Genomic DNA, 18509 nt, shown 5'->3' with positions numbered 1-18509 from the left:
CAGTTCTATATTAATGTAAACCTATGACATGTCCAAGCCGGTTTATTCAGATTTCAAGGTTTAGGGTTATGATAATGTTTTAGGGTTTATGATAAGGTTTATGAAACCTAGAAAATCACAAAGGTATGCTGTGGAACAGTAGTACTTTGTGTCAGAGATGCTATGTGAAAATAACAGTTAAAAGTACTAGTATTGATTTACAATCAGATGCTTGTAAATAAAGTACAAGTGAATTATACCTCAATTTATTTCCATTTATCTCATTAAAATCTGTCCTAAAGTGAGCATTTCCAAATACACAATTACTGAAAGGTTCAGAATCCACACTTACACATTTAGTTAAATATGAATAGATAACCCATTTTCTGCTTCAGTTTCATGACACAGTAACCAAGACGAGCAGTACAGTGAATACCACTGCACAGCTTTGTCTAGAATGTCTGCCATCTGCACTGGAGCTGTTGCTCTTCCCTGCAGACAGAAATTGGTAGGGATTCTGTTACACAGAACAAAATCTAAAAACATCTTTATCGTGGCATGCAGTGAGTGTGTGCAAGTGCGAACCTTTATGAAAACAGAAGGTAATGTTCTGAGTAGTGTGCTTTGAGATGGCTTTGATGTGAACAGTACAGCTGACAGTTGTGCCATTTCCATGCAGGGAAAGGGTGAGATCTGATGACGTCTTATTTTTCGCCTCGCAGATTTCATTATAACAGCTAGTGGAGACCGAGACCCCCTGACTTTCACAGGTCACATTACAGGTGCCTTTGTTTTGCTGAGGAAGAAAATCAAGCTTCGGAGCCACTACAGGATCTGGGTACAAAAACACAAAAATAAAGTCACAAGTATGAGGTGCATGTTACACAAACAATGCCAGATGATTATAGTATATAATAGGGAAAGACAATTATCAGCTAGTGGATCTGTCAAAGCCCATAAACAGTCTTGCTCTGTGTTGGTTCAGGTAGCATTGGTGTTCTGCACAACTTCAGGGTGACAATATAATTACCAACCTATACTGCATCATTTTAGACATGCATAACTGTTTACATTTTAGTTAATTTCCAGTGACATTTTAAACCATTTTATGGCACATTACTCAAATTCTTAATGTCCTTGTACTCTGGTGTAAATTCACAATTGGAGAAAAATGCCATTTTAATTGATAAAAATGCTGTTGATTCAGGAATGTGTTTCCAGTGAGTACCATACACCAAGACTTACCCAACACAGTGAGTGTGTGCACAACAATAATGTTTTCCCCCTCTTCATCATCTCCTTTTACTGTATACGTGCCAGCATCATTCTTAGTTAAGTTCTTCAGTGTCAGACTGAAGGTGGTCTTATTAAACTCCACTCTGCCATTATAAGCAGGAAAGTGCACCACTTCCCCAGAATTACATTTCAACATAAATTTGGAATTAAACATCCATGTAAGCTTTGCAAAATGTACATTTTTTGGCATATCCAGTTGAAATGAACTTCCAACCTCCTTAAACTCATATTTGGACACTGTAGAGAAAGCAAACAAGGCATTTAGTTTGGTTTAAAAGTAGCAATAGGACAAGTATTAATACACATTCAAACCTGCAGGTACAATGAGCCACCTGCTAAGGTGCAAAATTATTTGTAGGTCTGCATCACTTAACATGCTCTGTCTCACTGAGTTTATAAAGATACTGTAGATTAATGGCATGAAGAGGAATAGTAAGAGAGCAAGTTAAATAAATATATTTATAAATATTTAGACAAATATCTGTAAAAGCACTACTGTATCTTTTACCCTCAATAACACCACCCTAAACAAACAAAAACACACACAATAATCTCAGTTGTCAATATGCAGAATATTGCAGAAACACAAGCCAGCTGAATTTGTATAATAGTGGTTTGCAGCAATTTCACCTATAATTGAAAACTTCAAAGCATTACACATTCTCTATATTCAAGTTCAAGTTCAAGTTTGGTTTATTTGTCACATACATAGTCATACACAGTACAACACGCAGTGAAATGGTGGAGAGTGCTCTGTCCAAACTGAGGAAGAGAACCAGGGGTGCATAGAGAAAAAAAAAAATATATATATACAGATAAATATATATTCTATGTATGTACAAAAATATATTAACAATGTATGTACAATATATGTATATTATGATTATATACACAATGTACAATGTATATGGTTGAGTATATATGTACACAATCTACAGAATGTACAGATCCATTGTATAGTACCATCTAAATCTATATATACAGATGTAGATATACAGTCATGTTACGTGGTGGTACAGATATACAGATATACAGTCATGTTACGTAACAGTCATGTTACGTGGTGGTGGTGGTGGTCCCCACAGTTTATCAGTTTCCCTGATTCAGGGCCCGAATGGCCTGTGGGAAGAAGCTCCTCTTCAGCCTCTCTGTCTTGGCCTTCAGGGAGCGGAAGCGCCTCCCTGACCTCAACAGAGAGAAGAGTCTATTGTTGGGATGGGTGGGGTCCTTCACAATTTTCCTGGCCTTGGTTTGGCACCGCTTGTAGTAGGTGGTCTGCAGGTCAGGAAGTTCCGAGTGAGTGATGCGCTCTGCTGAACGCACTACCCTTTGGAGTGCTTGTCTGTCCTGCTTGGTGCTATTTCCAAACCAGACTGTGATGCTCCCCGTGAGGATGCTCTCGATAGTGCAGGTGTAGAAGTTCCGCAGTACCTTGGAGGGCAGTCTGAAGTCCCTTAGGCGTCTGAGGTGGTAAAGACGCTGACGAGCCTTCTTTGCCAGGGAGCTGGTATGGCAGGACCAGGACAGGTCCTGCGAGATGTGAACACCAAGGTACCTGAAACTATCTACTCTCTCCACCGTGGTTCCACTGATCCTCACAGGTTGGTAGTGCCGCTCCTGCTTCTTGCTGCAATCCACGATCAGCTCCTTTGTCTTACTGACGTTTAGGAGGAGATTATTTTCCTGGCACCAGTTTTCCAGGTGTTTAATCTCCTCCAGGTAGGCCCTCTCGTCGTTGTCCGAGATCAGACCCACGACAACGGTGTCATCAGCAAACTTGACAATGGTGTTAGAGCTGGAAGTGGCTGTGCAGTCGTAGGTGTACAGTGAGTAGAGCAGGGGGCTTAGGACACAACCCTGAGGAGCTCCAGTGCTGAGGGTGAGGGTGGATGAGGCGCAGTTGCCCACCCGTACTGATTGTGGTCTGTCTGTTAGGAAGTTGGAGATCCAGTCACACAGGGATGTATGCAGTCCTAGATCTCCCAACTTAGTAGTGAGTAGGGAGGGAATGATAGTGTTAAATGCTGAACTGTAGTCGACAAATAGCATTTTAACATAATTTCCCCTCCCTTCGTCCAGGTGAGTCAGTGTAGTGTGGAGCAGATGTGCAATCGCATCGTCAGTGGAGCGGTTGTGGCGGTATGCAAACTGCAGTGGGTCCGTGGAGGCTGGCAGTGAAGATGTGATGAAGTCTCTAACTAGCTTTTCAAAGCACTTCATCACGACTGATGTGAGGGCGACAGGGCGGTAGTCATTGAGGTCGGAGGGTCGAGGTTTCTTCGTGACGGGGACGATGGTGGACCGCTTGAAGCTGGACGGGACAATACCGAGCGTCAGGGAGAGATTGAAGATGTCGGTGAATACCGGGGCTAGCTGATCTGCGCAGGCTTTGAGGACCCTCCCGCAGATACCGTCTGGTCCCATCGCCTTCCTGGTATTCACCCTTTTAAACACTCTCCTCACGTCACTCTCCGTGATGATGAGAGGGCGCTGCTCTATGGTGGGCCCCGCGCATGTGCCACCGGCTGCGCCGATAGTGCCACTTGCACCAGCACCGTTAGCATTGGCGCTGTTAGCACTAGCGCCGTTAGCATTTGTGCTGCTAGCATTAGCGCTGCTAGATGTAGCCTCGAAGCGAGCAAAGAATGTATTCAGCTCGTTCGCCAGAGACTCATCCGCACTCATCAGCCCAGAGGGTGGGCTCCTGTAGTCCGTGATCATCCGTAGTCCCTGCCACAGGGATCTAGAGCCACTCTGCTGGAACTGTGTCTCTAGTTTCCTCCCGTAGCGCCGCTTCGCCTCCCTCACCGCCCTGCGCACTCCGTATGCTGCAGACTTGTACTCGTCCATGTTCCCGCTGATGATCCCCGCATTGTAGGCAGCAGTTCGAGAGTTCAGAGCCTCGCGGATGGTTCTGTCCACCCAGGGCTTCTGGTTGGAAAACTTCTTGATGGTGATTCTTGGGATCGTGTCGTCCACCAGTTTCCCAATAAATCCTACTACTGCCTCCGTAAACTCGCTGACATCATCAGTGCTGCGCCGGAACATGTCCCAGTCCGCGTCATCCAGAGCGTCCTGCAGAGCGGCCACCGATTGGTCTGTCCAGCGCGCGACCTCCCTCTGAACCGGAGCTTCCCGTTTCAGCCGTTGTTTATATTTTGGTAGGAGGAAGATGGCGGCGTGGTCCGACTTACCAAACGGTGGATGAGCTAGTGCCTTGTAGCTGTCCTTGTATGGGGTGTAGCAGTGATCTAGTGTCCTATTTCCCCTGGTGGGGAAGGTTACGTGCTGGTAAAGGTTGGGCACCGCACGCTTGAGGTTAGCGCTCATAAACACATCACCTTTCCAAAGAAAGGACAAAAGCCAGATAAACACGGTGATCTAGTATGTGAAACTGGTTAACATTCACATGATTACAGACAGAGGAAACATGTTCAAGTTCGGTTTATTCGTCACATACATAGTCATACACAGTATAACGCGCAGTGAAATGGTGGAGAGTGCTCTGTCCAAACTGAGGAAGAGAAACAGGGGTGCATAGAGAAAAATATATATATGCAAGATAAATATATATACTCTATGTATGTACAAAAATATATTAACAATGTATGTACAATATATGTATATTATGATTATATGCACAATGTACAATGTATATGGTTGGGTATATATGTACACAATCTACAAAATGTACAAATCCATTTTGTATAATACCATAGCTACAGTTGTTGTGTAACAGGGTTGTTGTGTAACATGTGAACATTTCCTTCATTCTAATGTGTCCGCATAGCATTAGACTCACCAACCTCACAGTTTAAAGTCAAAGGAAGGAATATCAAAGGTTCTACAGAGAGTCTACATTAACAAGTGAAAAGTCAATAAAAACATGGGTCACGTGTTTGTAATTATGTCTCATTTACGCATGTATATAAACCCCTATTGTCTGTTTGATGTTACATTACAAAATTTGATGTTACAAAATTTGCTAAAATCTTACTAAGCATTTTAGGAACTATATCAATTTATACAGTTTGAAAATAATTTATATTTATTTATATTTATTAGTATATGTATATGTAAGACTGTTATGCTTTTCCTTATAGTATAGTTTAAAATCTGAGCTCATAGGTCTCCCAGGTAGTGCAGTTTTTGCTATACCATTGAGAGCTTGCTAGTTTAAATATAGAGTATGCTATTGCCTTAGCTCTCGAAGGAAATATTTGTTAACCTTCACTCTACTATATTGATAGCTATCATGTAATAGTACAAGGTATTCCTCAGTTAATGAGTCCTGGTGAAAAAATGTGTCAGATGAATTTTCATTTATTTTCCAGCAGAATCATATTTTATAATGCAAAAATTTAAGAAAAGTATCAAAATAAAACCATTTTATGGCACTACTGAGTAATTTCATTATGTGATTAGATTATAATTCCATTTTAGCAAACATCCCCATAATGACAAAATGCCAGTCAAATGTTTATGGTATAACTTGAAAACAGGTTTGCCATTTATCTATGGTTTAAACCTGTCTCTTATTCTATATTTAATTAGCTATATATTGTGTGTTTAGTGTAAGCATTCTAGCACCAGAGACAAACATCAATAAATACTGAATAATTTTACCAAAATGGCACTTATGAGTACTGGACAAATGATTTCAGATCACAAGTCTGTGAAACAAGCAATTACCCTAAATTGCAAGAACAGCTACTGCTATAAAAGTACCTAGGTGACCGCATAACCTATAATCTGTTATTGATCAAGGTAAAGGCTAAAAGCCAAACTTTTGACTTGGCCTTACCAGTAACCATGTTCATTCCAGCACTGCCATTCCTACCTCTTCCCACCGGCATCTCCGATCCGGTTCGCCAGAGTACTAGTTACACACCTGATGATTATTTTCTCTATTACTACCTCCCTATTTAAGCCCTCCTCCCTCACACACTCTTTGCGAAGTATTGCCATTCTCATGTTGCATACCGAGGCTCCCATGTACGTGTTTGTCTGCCGGGTTTCTGAATCCTGCCTGTGCTACAGACCTCATCTACTGCCTGACCTATGAGTCCTACCTGCCCCCGAATACTAGATAAAACCTCTTGCATTGGATACTCTCCCTTGTGTGTGTGTGTGCCTTCATTACACCAGTCTCTTGATCTCAGTATTAGAAAACATATATGGGACAGAAGTAAAAACAAACAACCCTTACTCACATTTGTCCTGCATACTTTGGAATTCTGGAATACACTTTAGATTATTTTCTGCAAGAAATAACTGACAAAATGCCCTTTGTTTATGAAGACGCTTTAAAGGAACAGATTGACAATCCAATTTACACAAAATTTCAGTCACCCCAAACTTTATTTGTTTTACTAAGTCATTCCTTAAGGCAAAAGATGACTCATTTAGGAATACAACTATTTTGTTAAAATATAAAACATGAAAAGCATATCAAATCATATGTACACATAATATATAGATATGTGACAGGCATGTTCCTGATGTACATACATGGTTGTACTACAGTCATAGTATGGTATGACGCATTGAACCATTTTGATACAAAGTCAAGTTCAGTAATCATTTCATATCAAACAGTTTATCAATTATGTGGAAAGATCTATTCAGCAGGATGGCGTTGCATACTCTTAACATGACCTGTAATTCTGTATGACAGTGGTTTATCCTATTCATAATATAAGGACAGAAGCTCAGCTAGTCACACATCACTATTTATATCATAAGACGCATACATAGACAGATGTCGTTTAAAGGACTCTACCTGTTATTGAGGCCAAACTGCAGAGAATGAAAATCAGCTTTGCTACAATCGCCATTGCACTGTGTGTGAGCAAATTTCCTTTCTTGAGGTTTATAAACTTCTGTCAGTTTGGCTCTGAATAACAATGGGGTGCCTCCCCAAAGTGCCTCATTTCCATATTTAAAATGTTTACATTTCAAGATTCATGTAATGTAATGCACAGTAAAAATAATGAAATACCAAATTTAATGTCATGTTTAAGTCTTTCCAAGCATGATAAAAATATCATGAATGTACAGTACAGATGAAATTTGAAAGTACAATGACATTTTAAGTTAGATGGTGGTGATGATCTTTAATACTTTGTTTTCCAGAAACACTATTTCAGCTATGGATCTGCCTGCATATATGAGTCCAATTTTGATACAAACTGACCTTGTTCATGTAACAAGTCAGAAACAGGCAGGCATTTGCGGATGCGATAAGACTTTGTCTTTCCAATCCAGAATGTAACAGGCATCAGAACAAATGGTCAGTGTGCAAGGCAATGAAACATGGAGGTACTTTGAATAGACTGCATCATTTAGAAGGCACATAAATACACTGAGTAGAATTGAAAACAGGTGGTAATAATCCAAATCTGGGGATGATCATCGAGGCATTGTAGCCTTTTTTTTGTTTGCTATGTATTTCTGGATTCTCTGTGTTGGCTCATTGACTAACGACTCTGACTGTGGATTTGCCCTTAATAATCTCGCATATCTCAGCATATGCATCCGCATCGTGATCGCTCCACATTACACACAGGTCAATACACCATGGCAAGACTGAGCACAGCAACAAGACACAATGTAGTTATGTTACATCAGCAAGGTCTCCACTATACAGGGTAATGAATAACTTCTCTGGGATTTCTTGGAAGGCGGTGTAAGGAATGGTGGAAATCTAAATAAGTTTTAATCAAGAAGCTCTCACGAGTACAAACAAGTGCTTAGAACTGCATTTTGTGTGCATGTCATCTGCCCAATTTAATATTAGTCTTTCTGAAATTGTTTAATTTGCTCGTCACCATGCCATTACTTTAGTTATTTTACCTTTATCATTCATAGAGTTAAAATTAGTTCTGTTTGCCTGGCAGCAATTAATATTAATCTACTGCATGGTCATTATCAGAATAGCCTTCATTCACAGCTAGTTAGAAAGCTAAACACCTGCAAGCACCGAGCAGGCTCGTTTTGTCTTCTTTAAATAAATCTGGACAGCTCAGAATAGCCAGGTCATTCTTTGACCTTTGGAATTACGTATGGTTTGCTTGAGTATAAATCAGTATCATTTTCCCAAGACACAGACAGGTGATTAACTGAGCTGAACAGCTACGCCCAGCCAAGTAAGACATTCCCTTTGTATTCATGTGCTCTGCTTTTGATGTCAGCCTATAGCTGCTATTCCCATAATTCATTATATTTAATTTGGTCATTAGAAATAGGTTTCCATTATCCCCATAATTGTTTTCAGAACAAAATTAGATTCATTACTCCTTTTAGATCAAGTATTGAGTATAAAGCCGTTAAGCGTAGATCCACGCTTTCTCTTTAGAAATGAGCTTCTAAATGTGTTTAGGCTTCGCATCCTAAGGCTTTTTCCTTTAGGTGCTTCCTGTTAACATTTGGCTTGTGTTGAAGTTCTTGGTTCAATTGTTTTATTTATTTGGCATTTATCTGTATGCTAATGATTAGTTAGTTTATTTCATATACCTGAGACATGTCTGTATACAATCACATTTTCCCTGCCCTATAAAGCTAAAAGCATCAGCCTGCACTACCTGCCCCTGACCATGATGGACCATCAAACATTTCACCACAAGTGTGGAGACAGAATACAGGTGGTACAGAGCAAGTATCACAACTACTAGAGAATACAACTCAAGCAGAGAAAATGAAAGTACAGAATGGAAGCAAAACAAAATAAGACAGGGAAACCATGGAACATGAAAGCTAGGAGGGACAAACCGTGACACCTAGAAACGTCTTCAGATTTTTACAGGGGTGAGGTCGCAACAGTGATGTACTGAGTACTGAGTCTTTTAGACAGGGTTGTAATAATGCACAAGTATTACACAACCAACCGGACAATTCATGTCCATTGGTGCTGCAGTTTCTTATGACCTTTAAGTGGTGCTATTGTACATAATTGCACAAACACCCAAATAACCTGCTTCAAGACATGTCTCGACAACATTTAAGATAATATACATATTTTTTTAGTTGGAAGACAGGGGGCTTAGCCCCATATTTATAACAGCTGCCTGTGACAAACATTTACTATATTAGGCCATATTGACTATTAACGGAGTTGTAACAAACATCGTATAAACATACCAGACATAAGCTGCTGAATTAACTGGTTGCAGGGGAATAAAAAAACAAAACAAAAAAGGTAGCAACGTTACCAATTACAGGGAAGTAAAATCCAATGCAGCATTGGCCACAGAAAATGGTTTATTGACATTTGATTCTTCCTAACTGGCCAAGCACTTTCAGCCTTTTGAGTATTTTGACCTGTCCCTACCACCAGATGGCGATACTTGCAATGGCTTTTTAACTGCAAACATCAGTTGTTACCTGCACCTGAAACAGAGAAGCAAAAGGAAATTTGGAAGAAGAGCATAACATAGGACCTGCTGAACATGAGTTTAGGCCATGGGTCTGCTAAATATTAAATGACTACACTACTTTTTATAAAGTTTTATAAGCCTTTACAACACCTGTGCTATAGATCTTGCACTTTTAACAATACTGCCACCTTACTTTTTTCTATATTCATAATCTATATACTTGGATACAATTATCTGAAATTCCATGGTGAGTCATGTTATCAGTGCTATATTAATGTAAACCTATGACATGTCCAAGCCGGTTTATTCAGATTTCAAGGTTTAGGGTTATGATATCGTTTTAGGGTTTATAAAACCTAGAAAATCACAAAGGTATGCTGTGGAACAGTAGTACTTTGTGTCAGAGATGCTATGTGAAAATAAGTTAAGTACTAGTATTGATTCACAATCAGATGCTTGTAAATAAAGTACAAGTGAATTATACCTCAGTTTATTTCTATTTATGTCATTAAAATCTGTCCTAAAGTGAGCATTTCCAATTACACAATTACTGAAAGGTTCAGAATCCACACATACATTTAGTTAAATATATGAATAGATAACCTGTTTTCTGCTTCAGTTTCATGACACAGTAGCCAAGATGAGCAATACAGTGAATACTACCACTGCACAGCTTTGTCCAGAATGTCTGGCATTTGCACTGGAGTTGTTGCTCTTCCCTGCAGACAGAAATTGGAAGGGATTCTGTTACACATATAGAACGAATAATCTAAAAACATCTTTGTGGCATGCAGTGAGTGTGCAAGTGCATGTGTGAACCTTTATGAAAACAGAAGGTAATGTTCTGAGTAGTGTGCTTTGAGATGGCTTTGATGTGGACAGTACAGCTGACAGTTGTGCCATTTCCATGCAGGGAAAGGTTGAGGTCTGATGACGTCTTATTTTTCGCCTCGCAGATTTCATTATAACAGCTAGTGGAGACCGAGAGACCCTGACTTTCACAGGTCACATTACAGGTGCCTTTGTTTTGCTGAGGAAGAAAATCAAGCTTCGGAGCCACTACAGGATCTGGGTACAAAAAACACAAAAATATCAAAGTGACAAGTATGAGGTGCATGTTACACAAACAATGCCAGATGATTATAGTATATAATAGTGAAATAGACAATTATCAGCTAGTGGATCTGTCAAAGGCCCATAAACAGTCTTGCTCTGTGTTGGTTCAGGTAGCATTGGTGTTCTGCACAGCTTCAGGGTGATACCACATAATGCTAAGTTATAATGACAATCTAATTTGTTACCAACCTATACTGCATCATTAGACATGCATAACTGTTTACATTTTAGTTAATTTCCAGTGACATTTTAAACCATGTATTTTATGGCACATTACTCAAATTCTTAATGTCCTTGTACACTGGTGTAAATTCACAATTGGGGGAAAAATGCCATTTTAATTGATAAAAGTGCTGTTGATTCAGGAATGTGTTTCCAGTGAGTACCATACACCAAGACTTACCCAACACAGTGAGTGTGTGCACAACAATAATGTTTTCCCCCTCGTCGTCATCATCATCTTTTACTGTATAGTTTCCAGCATCATTCTTAGTTAAGTTCTTCAATGTCAGACTGAAGGTGGTCTTATTAAACTCCACTCTGCCATTATAAGCAGGAAAGTGCACTACTTCCCCAGATTTACATTTCAACATAAATTTGGAATTAAACATCCATGTAAGCTTTGTGCAATTTAATTTTTTTGGCATATCCAGTTGAAATGAACTTCCAACCTCCTTAAACTCATCTTTGGACACTGTAGAGAAAGCAAACACAAGGCATTTAGTTTGGTTTAAAAGTAGCATTAGGACAAGTATTAATACACATTCAAACCTGCAGGTACAATGAGCAAGGTGCAAAATTATTTGTAGGTCTGCATCACTTAACATGCTCTATATGTCTCACTGAGTTTATAAAGATACTGTAGATTAATGGCATGAAGAGGAATAGTAAAAGAGAGCAAATTCAATTTAAAATATATTTAAATATTTAGACAAATATTTGTAAAAGCACTACCGTATCTTTTACCCTCAATAACACCACCCTAAACAAATAATTCTCAGTTGTCAATATGCAGAATATTGCAGAAACACAAGCCAGCTGAATTTACATAATACAGTGGTTTGCAGCAATTTCACCTATAATTGAAAACTTCAAAGCATTGCACTTTTTCTATATTCATAAACATATCACCTTTCCAAATAAATGACAAAAGCCAGATAAACACGGTGATCTAGTATGTGAGGGTTTAGTTAACATTCACATGATCACAGACAGAGGAAACATGTGATCATTTACTTCATTCTAATGTGTCTGCATAGTATGAGTAGACTCACCAACCACAGTTTAAAGTCAAAGGAAGGAATATCATAAAGGTGCTACAGAGAGTCTACATTAACAAGTGAAACAAGTCAATAAAATATGAAATTTCAGTTATATATATAGAAAATTAATTCCTAAAAAACATACAACTGTCACGGTATGGCCCCTCCCCCCAAATGTCTCCCCATGTGTTTGTATGTTTGTCCATGTGGCCACACCCCCCCCCGGGGCACCTGTTTGTAATTATGTTTCTCATTTACATGTGCACATAAACGTCTATTGTCCTGTTGTCTGATGTTACGGTAGCTTAAGTGCTACGTAGTCTTTGTTCTCTGCGTGAATAAATGTGTGTTCTACGTGACTCATCGCCGCATCCTGCTAAACCCCCTCCGGTTAAAGAAACAACCACCAAAGGATGCCTGGGAAGAAAAGCAAAAGGAGGATGAGGGTAAGAATGGGCTTCCCTGCGAGGGCTGTGGGAGAGCGTTTATGCCCTCTGTACTCATAGGCATGCTCCACACTCCCACAACAGGCGAGAGTGCCACTGGAGGATTTTAGGGGGGGTCCCGATTGCAATCCAGGTACAGACTCATACGGACTTCCGGGACTGGTACACTGAGGTCCAGTACTTGAGTCGGACTCCGCAGGGTGCTACTACCCCAAGAGACCTTGTCATCCTGGCCTCACTCCACACTCCCACAACAGGGGAGGAGGCCACTGGACGACTTGGGGGGGGCCCTGAGTATAGGCCAGGGTCAGATTCTGGAGTCCCACAGCCTCCAGCCGGACTACGAGGATCGGCACTCGGAGGTGGACTCCGCTGGGTCCTACGACCTCAACAGGGACTGCTACAAGGGTTACACGGACCATGGAAATAGAGGGGAGTGTAGTGACAGTCTGCGGTCAAAATTGGAGTCCGACTATGTGGAGGATCCGCCAATGGAGGTGGAGGAGGTCCTCTATGGGGACCCTCCCACTGACAATGACGTTCAGTCCGCCGTGTCAAAGAACGACAAGCCTCCGACACCCAAGATACCACCCAGGAGGTATCGATTAGGTGCAAGAAAGTCATCTCACGGCGACCTCGTCCGAGGAGGAAACTCCCTTCACTAGGGCACACAGCCCCGGAACTCTTGCGCCTGTACTGAAGCCTCGTAGAGGCAAGAAGGGAACGAGACCAGTGCCAACCCCAGAGATGAGCATAGCAGCTGGTGCGCCTCCTGAAACAGGGCATCAAAAATTACTGTCCCCGAAATCGGCGAGGGCCAATTCCCCACAGGCAGGTTGGACTTCTGCCCAGCTGATGACTGGGGGACAGCCTGGGGCTCTTGCCGGCTTACCTGGACTCTAATTGTCCTTTGTGTAGTTTTGTACTTGTCCCTGTGTCTGTCCATCACATTGCCTGTCCCAGTTGCTTTGTCCCCCCTTGTGGCCCATTTGGCGTTGGGGCCGTAGCCCAATAGAGCCCCTCCCCAACAGTGCAACTCCCGGCGTGCCAGTCCATCACGTTACAGCCCCGCCCCCCAATGTCTCCTTGTGTGTGATGATTACAAACAGGTGTGGCCACGTGGACATGTTTCTCATTTACGCATGTATATAAACCCCTATTGTCTGTGATGTTACATTAGCTTAAGTGCTATGTAGTCTTTGTTCTGTGAATAAAAATTATTTTTCTGTTTTATGTGACTTGTCCCCGCATCCTGCTTAGCCTCCTCCCGTTACTTTAAGAATCAATGGTACTTGCAGGAGAAAAAAAAAAGTTGGGGTTTTTACTGGGTAGTTGAATCTCAAAAAATGGAATACTTAAAACAGATACTTGGGGGGGGGGGGGGGGGGGAACTTTAATAATCAATTGCATGTCATTACTATTCACATTCACATCTGCCCCAGAAACTCCTTTATCCAAAGAGAACAGTGAGCAGCACCTCTTTTTGCATCAGTCATAATGGCAAGTAAAAGCACCTGAATTATGGTATTTGTCATTTGTGTAAAGAACAAAAAAGTGAGCTATAATGTTAATTGTTTCCCTCCATTGTGCATACTCTGCTCACATCATGACATCCTGTTCATGACTGAACAAGGTACTGTTGATTATAAAAATTCATAAGTCAAACAAGTGTAAAGGAAATGCTAAATGCTTCGGTGATTCATACAGTCAGTAGCATCATGTTCTCTAGGGAAAATGCTTGTGTAAGCAAAGAACGTTAAGGGAGTGTGACAATAGATCAGATAAGCAGGAAAGACCGTTACCAGCTGGCCTGAAGAGAAGCAACGCTTAAAGCTGATTGGTGTATGAGCCATAGCAACAAGAGGCAGGAAGTCCGTGATTGGTCAAAGCATACAGTTAGAATTGTATATTAACAACGCTCTGTACGACTCGGAGCTTCTCTTTGTAGTGAGCCCCACACTCTGGAATCTCCCTTTTCTATTAACCTTTACTTATCCACATCTGACTCCATTTTATTGAATTTCCACCACACAAGTAAACAGGTTAATTGAACAATTACCATAATATATTAACTCAGTGATCAGAATATTGTATGCAGAAAGTTGACAACTTTTAAGACATCCAGATGCTAGTGGTAACACTGAATGATATTCGTACATCAGCACTGACCATCTCTGGTAGGCAGACTGAGCTACAGATTACAGGTAATCATGCAGATTCACTTCTATGATGGGGTATGATTAGACAACATGCCTGTGAGAAATCCACATTCCTACTACAAGTTAAAACCAAACCAATAGCCTACTGGGTGAGCAACCACGCGCCAAGCATGGTGGGCCTGTGTGCAGAACAGTTAGCTCTTGGATCAGGCAAAACAAAAGGAAAAAAACTAAACACCACGCCGAGTGTGGAAAAAGGGAGACTAAAAGGACGTGACAGGAAGAAATGGCAATCCCAATGCACTGGGGAAAACCAAACTAAAACAGAATAGGATTAATGCTTGAATTAATAAAATTGCTGTATGTCCAGACATAACAGGAAATGCCTTATCTGTGCATATATGCGATCGTGCAAGAAGACGTGTACGTGACAGAAAGAGGCGACGACTGAGATGGAAGAGTGGCACAAACTGAGAAAACAGACTTAGAAAACCAAGTCCGTGTTGCAAAGTTATGCTTCAGATCTCACTCGCACTGTGACGTGACATCTCCAGAGCTCTGCATTAAAAGGCCAGAAGGTAACGCACTGTTTCCATGTGCCAGTTGTGAAATTTGCCAGTCTCTACATTTGGAAACTTGTTACTTTTAAAAGGAACCACAAACATTATTAAATTTGAAGCAAACATATCTAGACACTTGTTTCTGTTCTCTTTAGACATTTTTCTGTTTTGTTTTTTAATCTTTGTTCTAAAAATGCACGTCAAATCAAATGTGTCAAGATGGCGGCACCCTGTTTAGCTGGGCTATTCCTGTTCACTAGTAATGTGCATTCTATATCAAATGTACTCCATTTCGACACCTCGAATAAGAGATCGTGTTGAGGCATAGTACTTTGCTTGGACTGCACGAGTCTGACTCAAGCAATTTTTCGAGCAGTTTAATGGATTCCGGAACCAAAACGCTACATGAACTAGGGACAAGACCCAGAGGCCTGCACCATCGAAACATCCAGACGCTATTGGTAACACCGAATGATATTCGTACATCAGAATATGCCATCTCCGGTAGGCAGACAGCTACAGATTACAGGTAATCATGCAGATTCACTTCTATGATGTCTAATCATGCCCCAACATACCTGTAGTAGAAATCCACATTGAGAGAAAGACAATCAACTGCACTGTCACCATGTTGAGTGCGATCTCAACAGGAAGTTCAAACCATCACCCAAGTGCTACGGGTCGTGGAGCAGGACACACTTGTGTGAAACACTTAATGACAAGACTACGGTGGCACTCAACATTAATAATAAACACTAATGATCAAGATTAACATTAACAGGTTAGACAAACATGGATCCCAACATTACAATTCAGATATTAACAATGACCAAAGGTGAGGCACGCACTCATGGGGATTTAAATAGACAGACATGCTAACACTTAACCCCATACAGGTGCATGCCTTCATGGGGGTGTGGCTACAAACATAAGTGAACCCCCCCTACATGCTCAGGCCGTACCACGTGACTCATGGCGGGGAGCGTCCGGTGACAGAACCCCCTCCAAAGGGGCACAGCTCCCAACATGTCCACTCCAGGACTGCGAGCCCCTGCCCGCCATGTACACAGAGGGTACGGCTTTGCCTGGTGCCCACCCAACATGCAGCAGGCTAGGAACCAGTGTCCCAGGAGACCTCTCAACAGGAGGGAGAAAGGCAGGCAGGATCTCTGCCTCCTTCAGGGCAATCCAGCACGCCCTTCGTAACATGCGAGGGGGAGACACTCCCTGATGACCCCTCCCCTAGGGAGGCATTTCCCCATCACTTCTCTCTTCCGGGATGGTGAACTCCAGGCTGCCGTACACAGTACGACCATGCCCAGTGCCCACCCAGCACAAGGCAGGCTAGGAACCTCCCACCTGGGAGACCCTCACCAGACAGGGAGAGAGGCAGCGTGCCTGCCTCTCTTGGGTCAGTCCTACAGTTTCCCTGCAGAGTGATGCGCCGACAAACACAGACAGACAACGGGTGCATACTTGCAGAGACACAAGCGCCTTCACAAAAACTTCCAGCACTGTGCTCCAGCACAGGCACTGTAACCATGTACCCTGCCTTGAGGGCCACACGGGGGTGCACATCCCCCCCCAGTTCCAGCCGTGCTCCTCTCCTGAACGGTCCTCCTTCTCCCAGCCGCTCTAGGAGCACCCCAGAGGCGGTTTCCTTCGAGGCTTTGGGTGGACCTCCAGTCTTGCTGGCGAGTCCACTGACAGAAAGGGACTCAGGCTTCAGCCCTGCCCTCCGGAGATCCCACTGGCTCCACCCAAACACCCACTTTGCAGTCATTGCAGGCCACATCAGTCCTCCTCAGCCTGGGCTCAATAGCCCCAGAACTGCCCTATGCCAAGAAATTCCTGTAGGAAAAGTAGGATCCAGTGTAGTCAAGTATGAATGCTGGGAAACATTCATAAAGTATGTATCAGTATGGCCCTTTGTAGGAAAGATTATCTGTAAAGCAATTCAAGAATGTATCTGTAAGGTGGGCTCAAACCCAGGTCAGCCAAGTGATGACACCAATAGCCTACTGGGTGAGCAACCACGCTCCAAGCATGGTGGGCCTGTGTGCAGAACAGTTAGCTCTTGGATCAGGCAAAACAAAAGGAAAAAAACTAAACACCACGCCGAGTGTGGAAAAAGGGAGACTAAAAGGACGTGACAGGAAGAAATGGCAATCCCAATGCACTGGGGAAAACCAAACTAAAACAGAATAGGATTAATGCTTGAATTAATAAAATTGCTGTATGTCCAGACATAACAGGAAATGCCTTATCTGTGCATATATGCGATCGTGCAAGAAGACGTGTACGTGACAGAAAGAGGCGACGACTGAGATGGAAGAGTGGCACAAACTGAGAAAACAGACTTAGAAAACCAAGTCCGTGTTGCAAAGTTATGCTTCAGATCTCACTCGCACTGTGACGTGACATCTCCAGAGCTCTGCATTAATAGAAGGCCACTGTTTCCGGAATCAACTGACACGACAATGGCTAAGGGAAGCCTTGGGAGAGAGACAGACTGGAGAGAAAAACTGGAGAGGGGACATGTAAAAACACAAACACCCTCACAGACAAGAAGTAAGGTGTAGCACGAGGGCTCACATACCTCAATTTGCCAGCTAAGAGCTTGGTCCAGAACTTCAGCAAAGACACAGCACTGAATGACTGGCTCACAGGGCTTATATAAGGTCTAGCTCAGCTGTTGGGTGTTAAGCCTGATTAGTGGTGTGCCTGACTTGAGGCCTCCCTCTGGTGGCCGGAGAGGGCCTCGGCCTGGCACCAACCCTTACACATACACATTACATATTAAAAACTCATATGTATATGATTATACATAGACACAATAATTGTAATACATTGTAATTGTAATAAATGGCTTTAATATAACAAAACTCACTTGTATTCCTTGGGGTCATGGAGTGGATTTTTATTCTAGAAATCGCAAGAAAAAGGGAATACGATTCATTTAACACAAGACATTATAAAAGGAATCGTTGCTATCACGTGACCACGTGCTATCGGTTCTGCTTTAGTTGGGCGAAGATGTACATAAGACGAAGGTTTTTTGTTGACGATAGCACTGTCAGCTGTTCATCACGTTCATCATAGAGACACAGATGTTTCTTGTTAGTGATAGAAAGAGGTGTTTTATGTGGCTGGGAAGAGACAGGTATTTCATGTATGTGAAATAGATATATGTGTTTCAGTATGTTGGCTCATGCAATGGTCTTGTGGCATGAACCCATCAAAAAAAGTTACAACTCTACAACTGGGGAACTACTGCTCAATTGACTACCAATTCTGATTACTTGACGGTCGTGTC

The 18509-nt window shown here is 42.0% G+C and overlaps 1 protein-coding gene across 4 annotated transcripts in view; it reads right to left on the bottom strand.

Annotated features, from left to right (window-relative positions):
* The window catches only part of LOC145659948 (SLAM family member 7-like), a 45735-nt gene extending 29854 nt beyond the window's left edge, over positions 1 to 15881 (bottom strand). Inside the window, exons 1-9 of one of the 4 annotated variants that reach the window (XR_014126137.1) lie at positions 15772 to 15881; positions 11170 to 11460; positions 10470 to 10718; positions 10254 to 10369; positions 7058 to 9663; positions 6489 to 6549; positions 1225 to 1512; positions 565 to 813; positions 371 to 471 (exon numbers count right to left, since the gene is read on the bottom strand). Coding sequence is in view for 2 of the 4 variants with exons in the window: in XM_081723753.1 (XP_081579879.1) it covers positions 10272 to 10369; positions 10470 to 10718; positions 11170 to 11460; positions 15772 to 15823 (690 nt within the window). In the remaining 2 variants the exon portion in view is untranslated. Of the gene's footprint in view, positions 1 to 370; positions 472 to 564; positions 814 to 1224; positions 1513 to 6488; positions 6550 to 6595; positions 9664 to 10253; positions 10370 to 10469; positions 10719 to 11169; positions 11461 to 15771 lie in introns of those variants that run through there. The other 3 variants (XR_014126138.1, XM_081723752.1, XM_081723753.1) reach the window with 3 other exon arrangements.
* Positions 15882 to 18509: the final 2628 nt, after the last annotated feature.

This window comes from Electrophorus electricus, chromosome 11 (assembly GCF_041902795.1).
Source record: "Electrophorus electricus isolate QZ-2024a chromosome 11, ASM4190279v1, whole genome shotgun sequence".
Taxonomy (NCBI): Eukaryota; Metazoa; Chordata; class Actinopteri; order Gymnotiformes; family Gymnotidae; genus Electrophorus; species Electrophorus electricus.
Note: the sequence above shows the minus strand (reverse complement) of the source record. Positions and strands in the feature narration are given on the sequence as shown.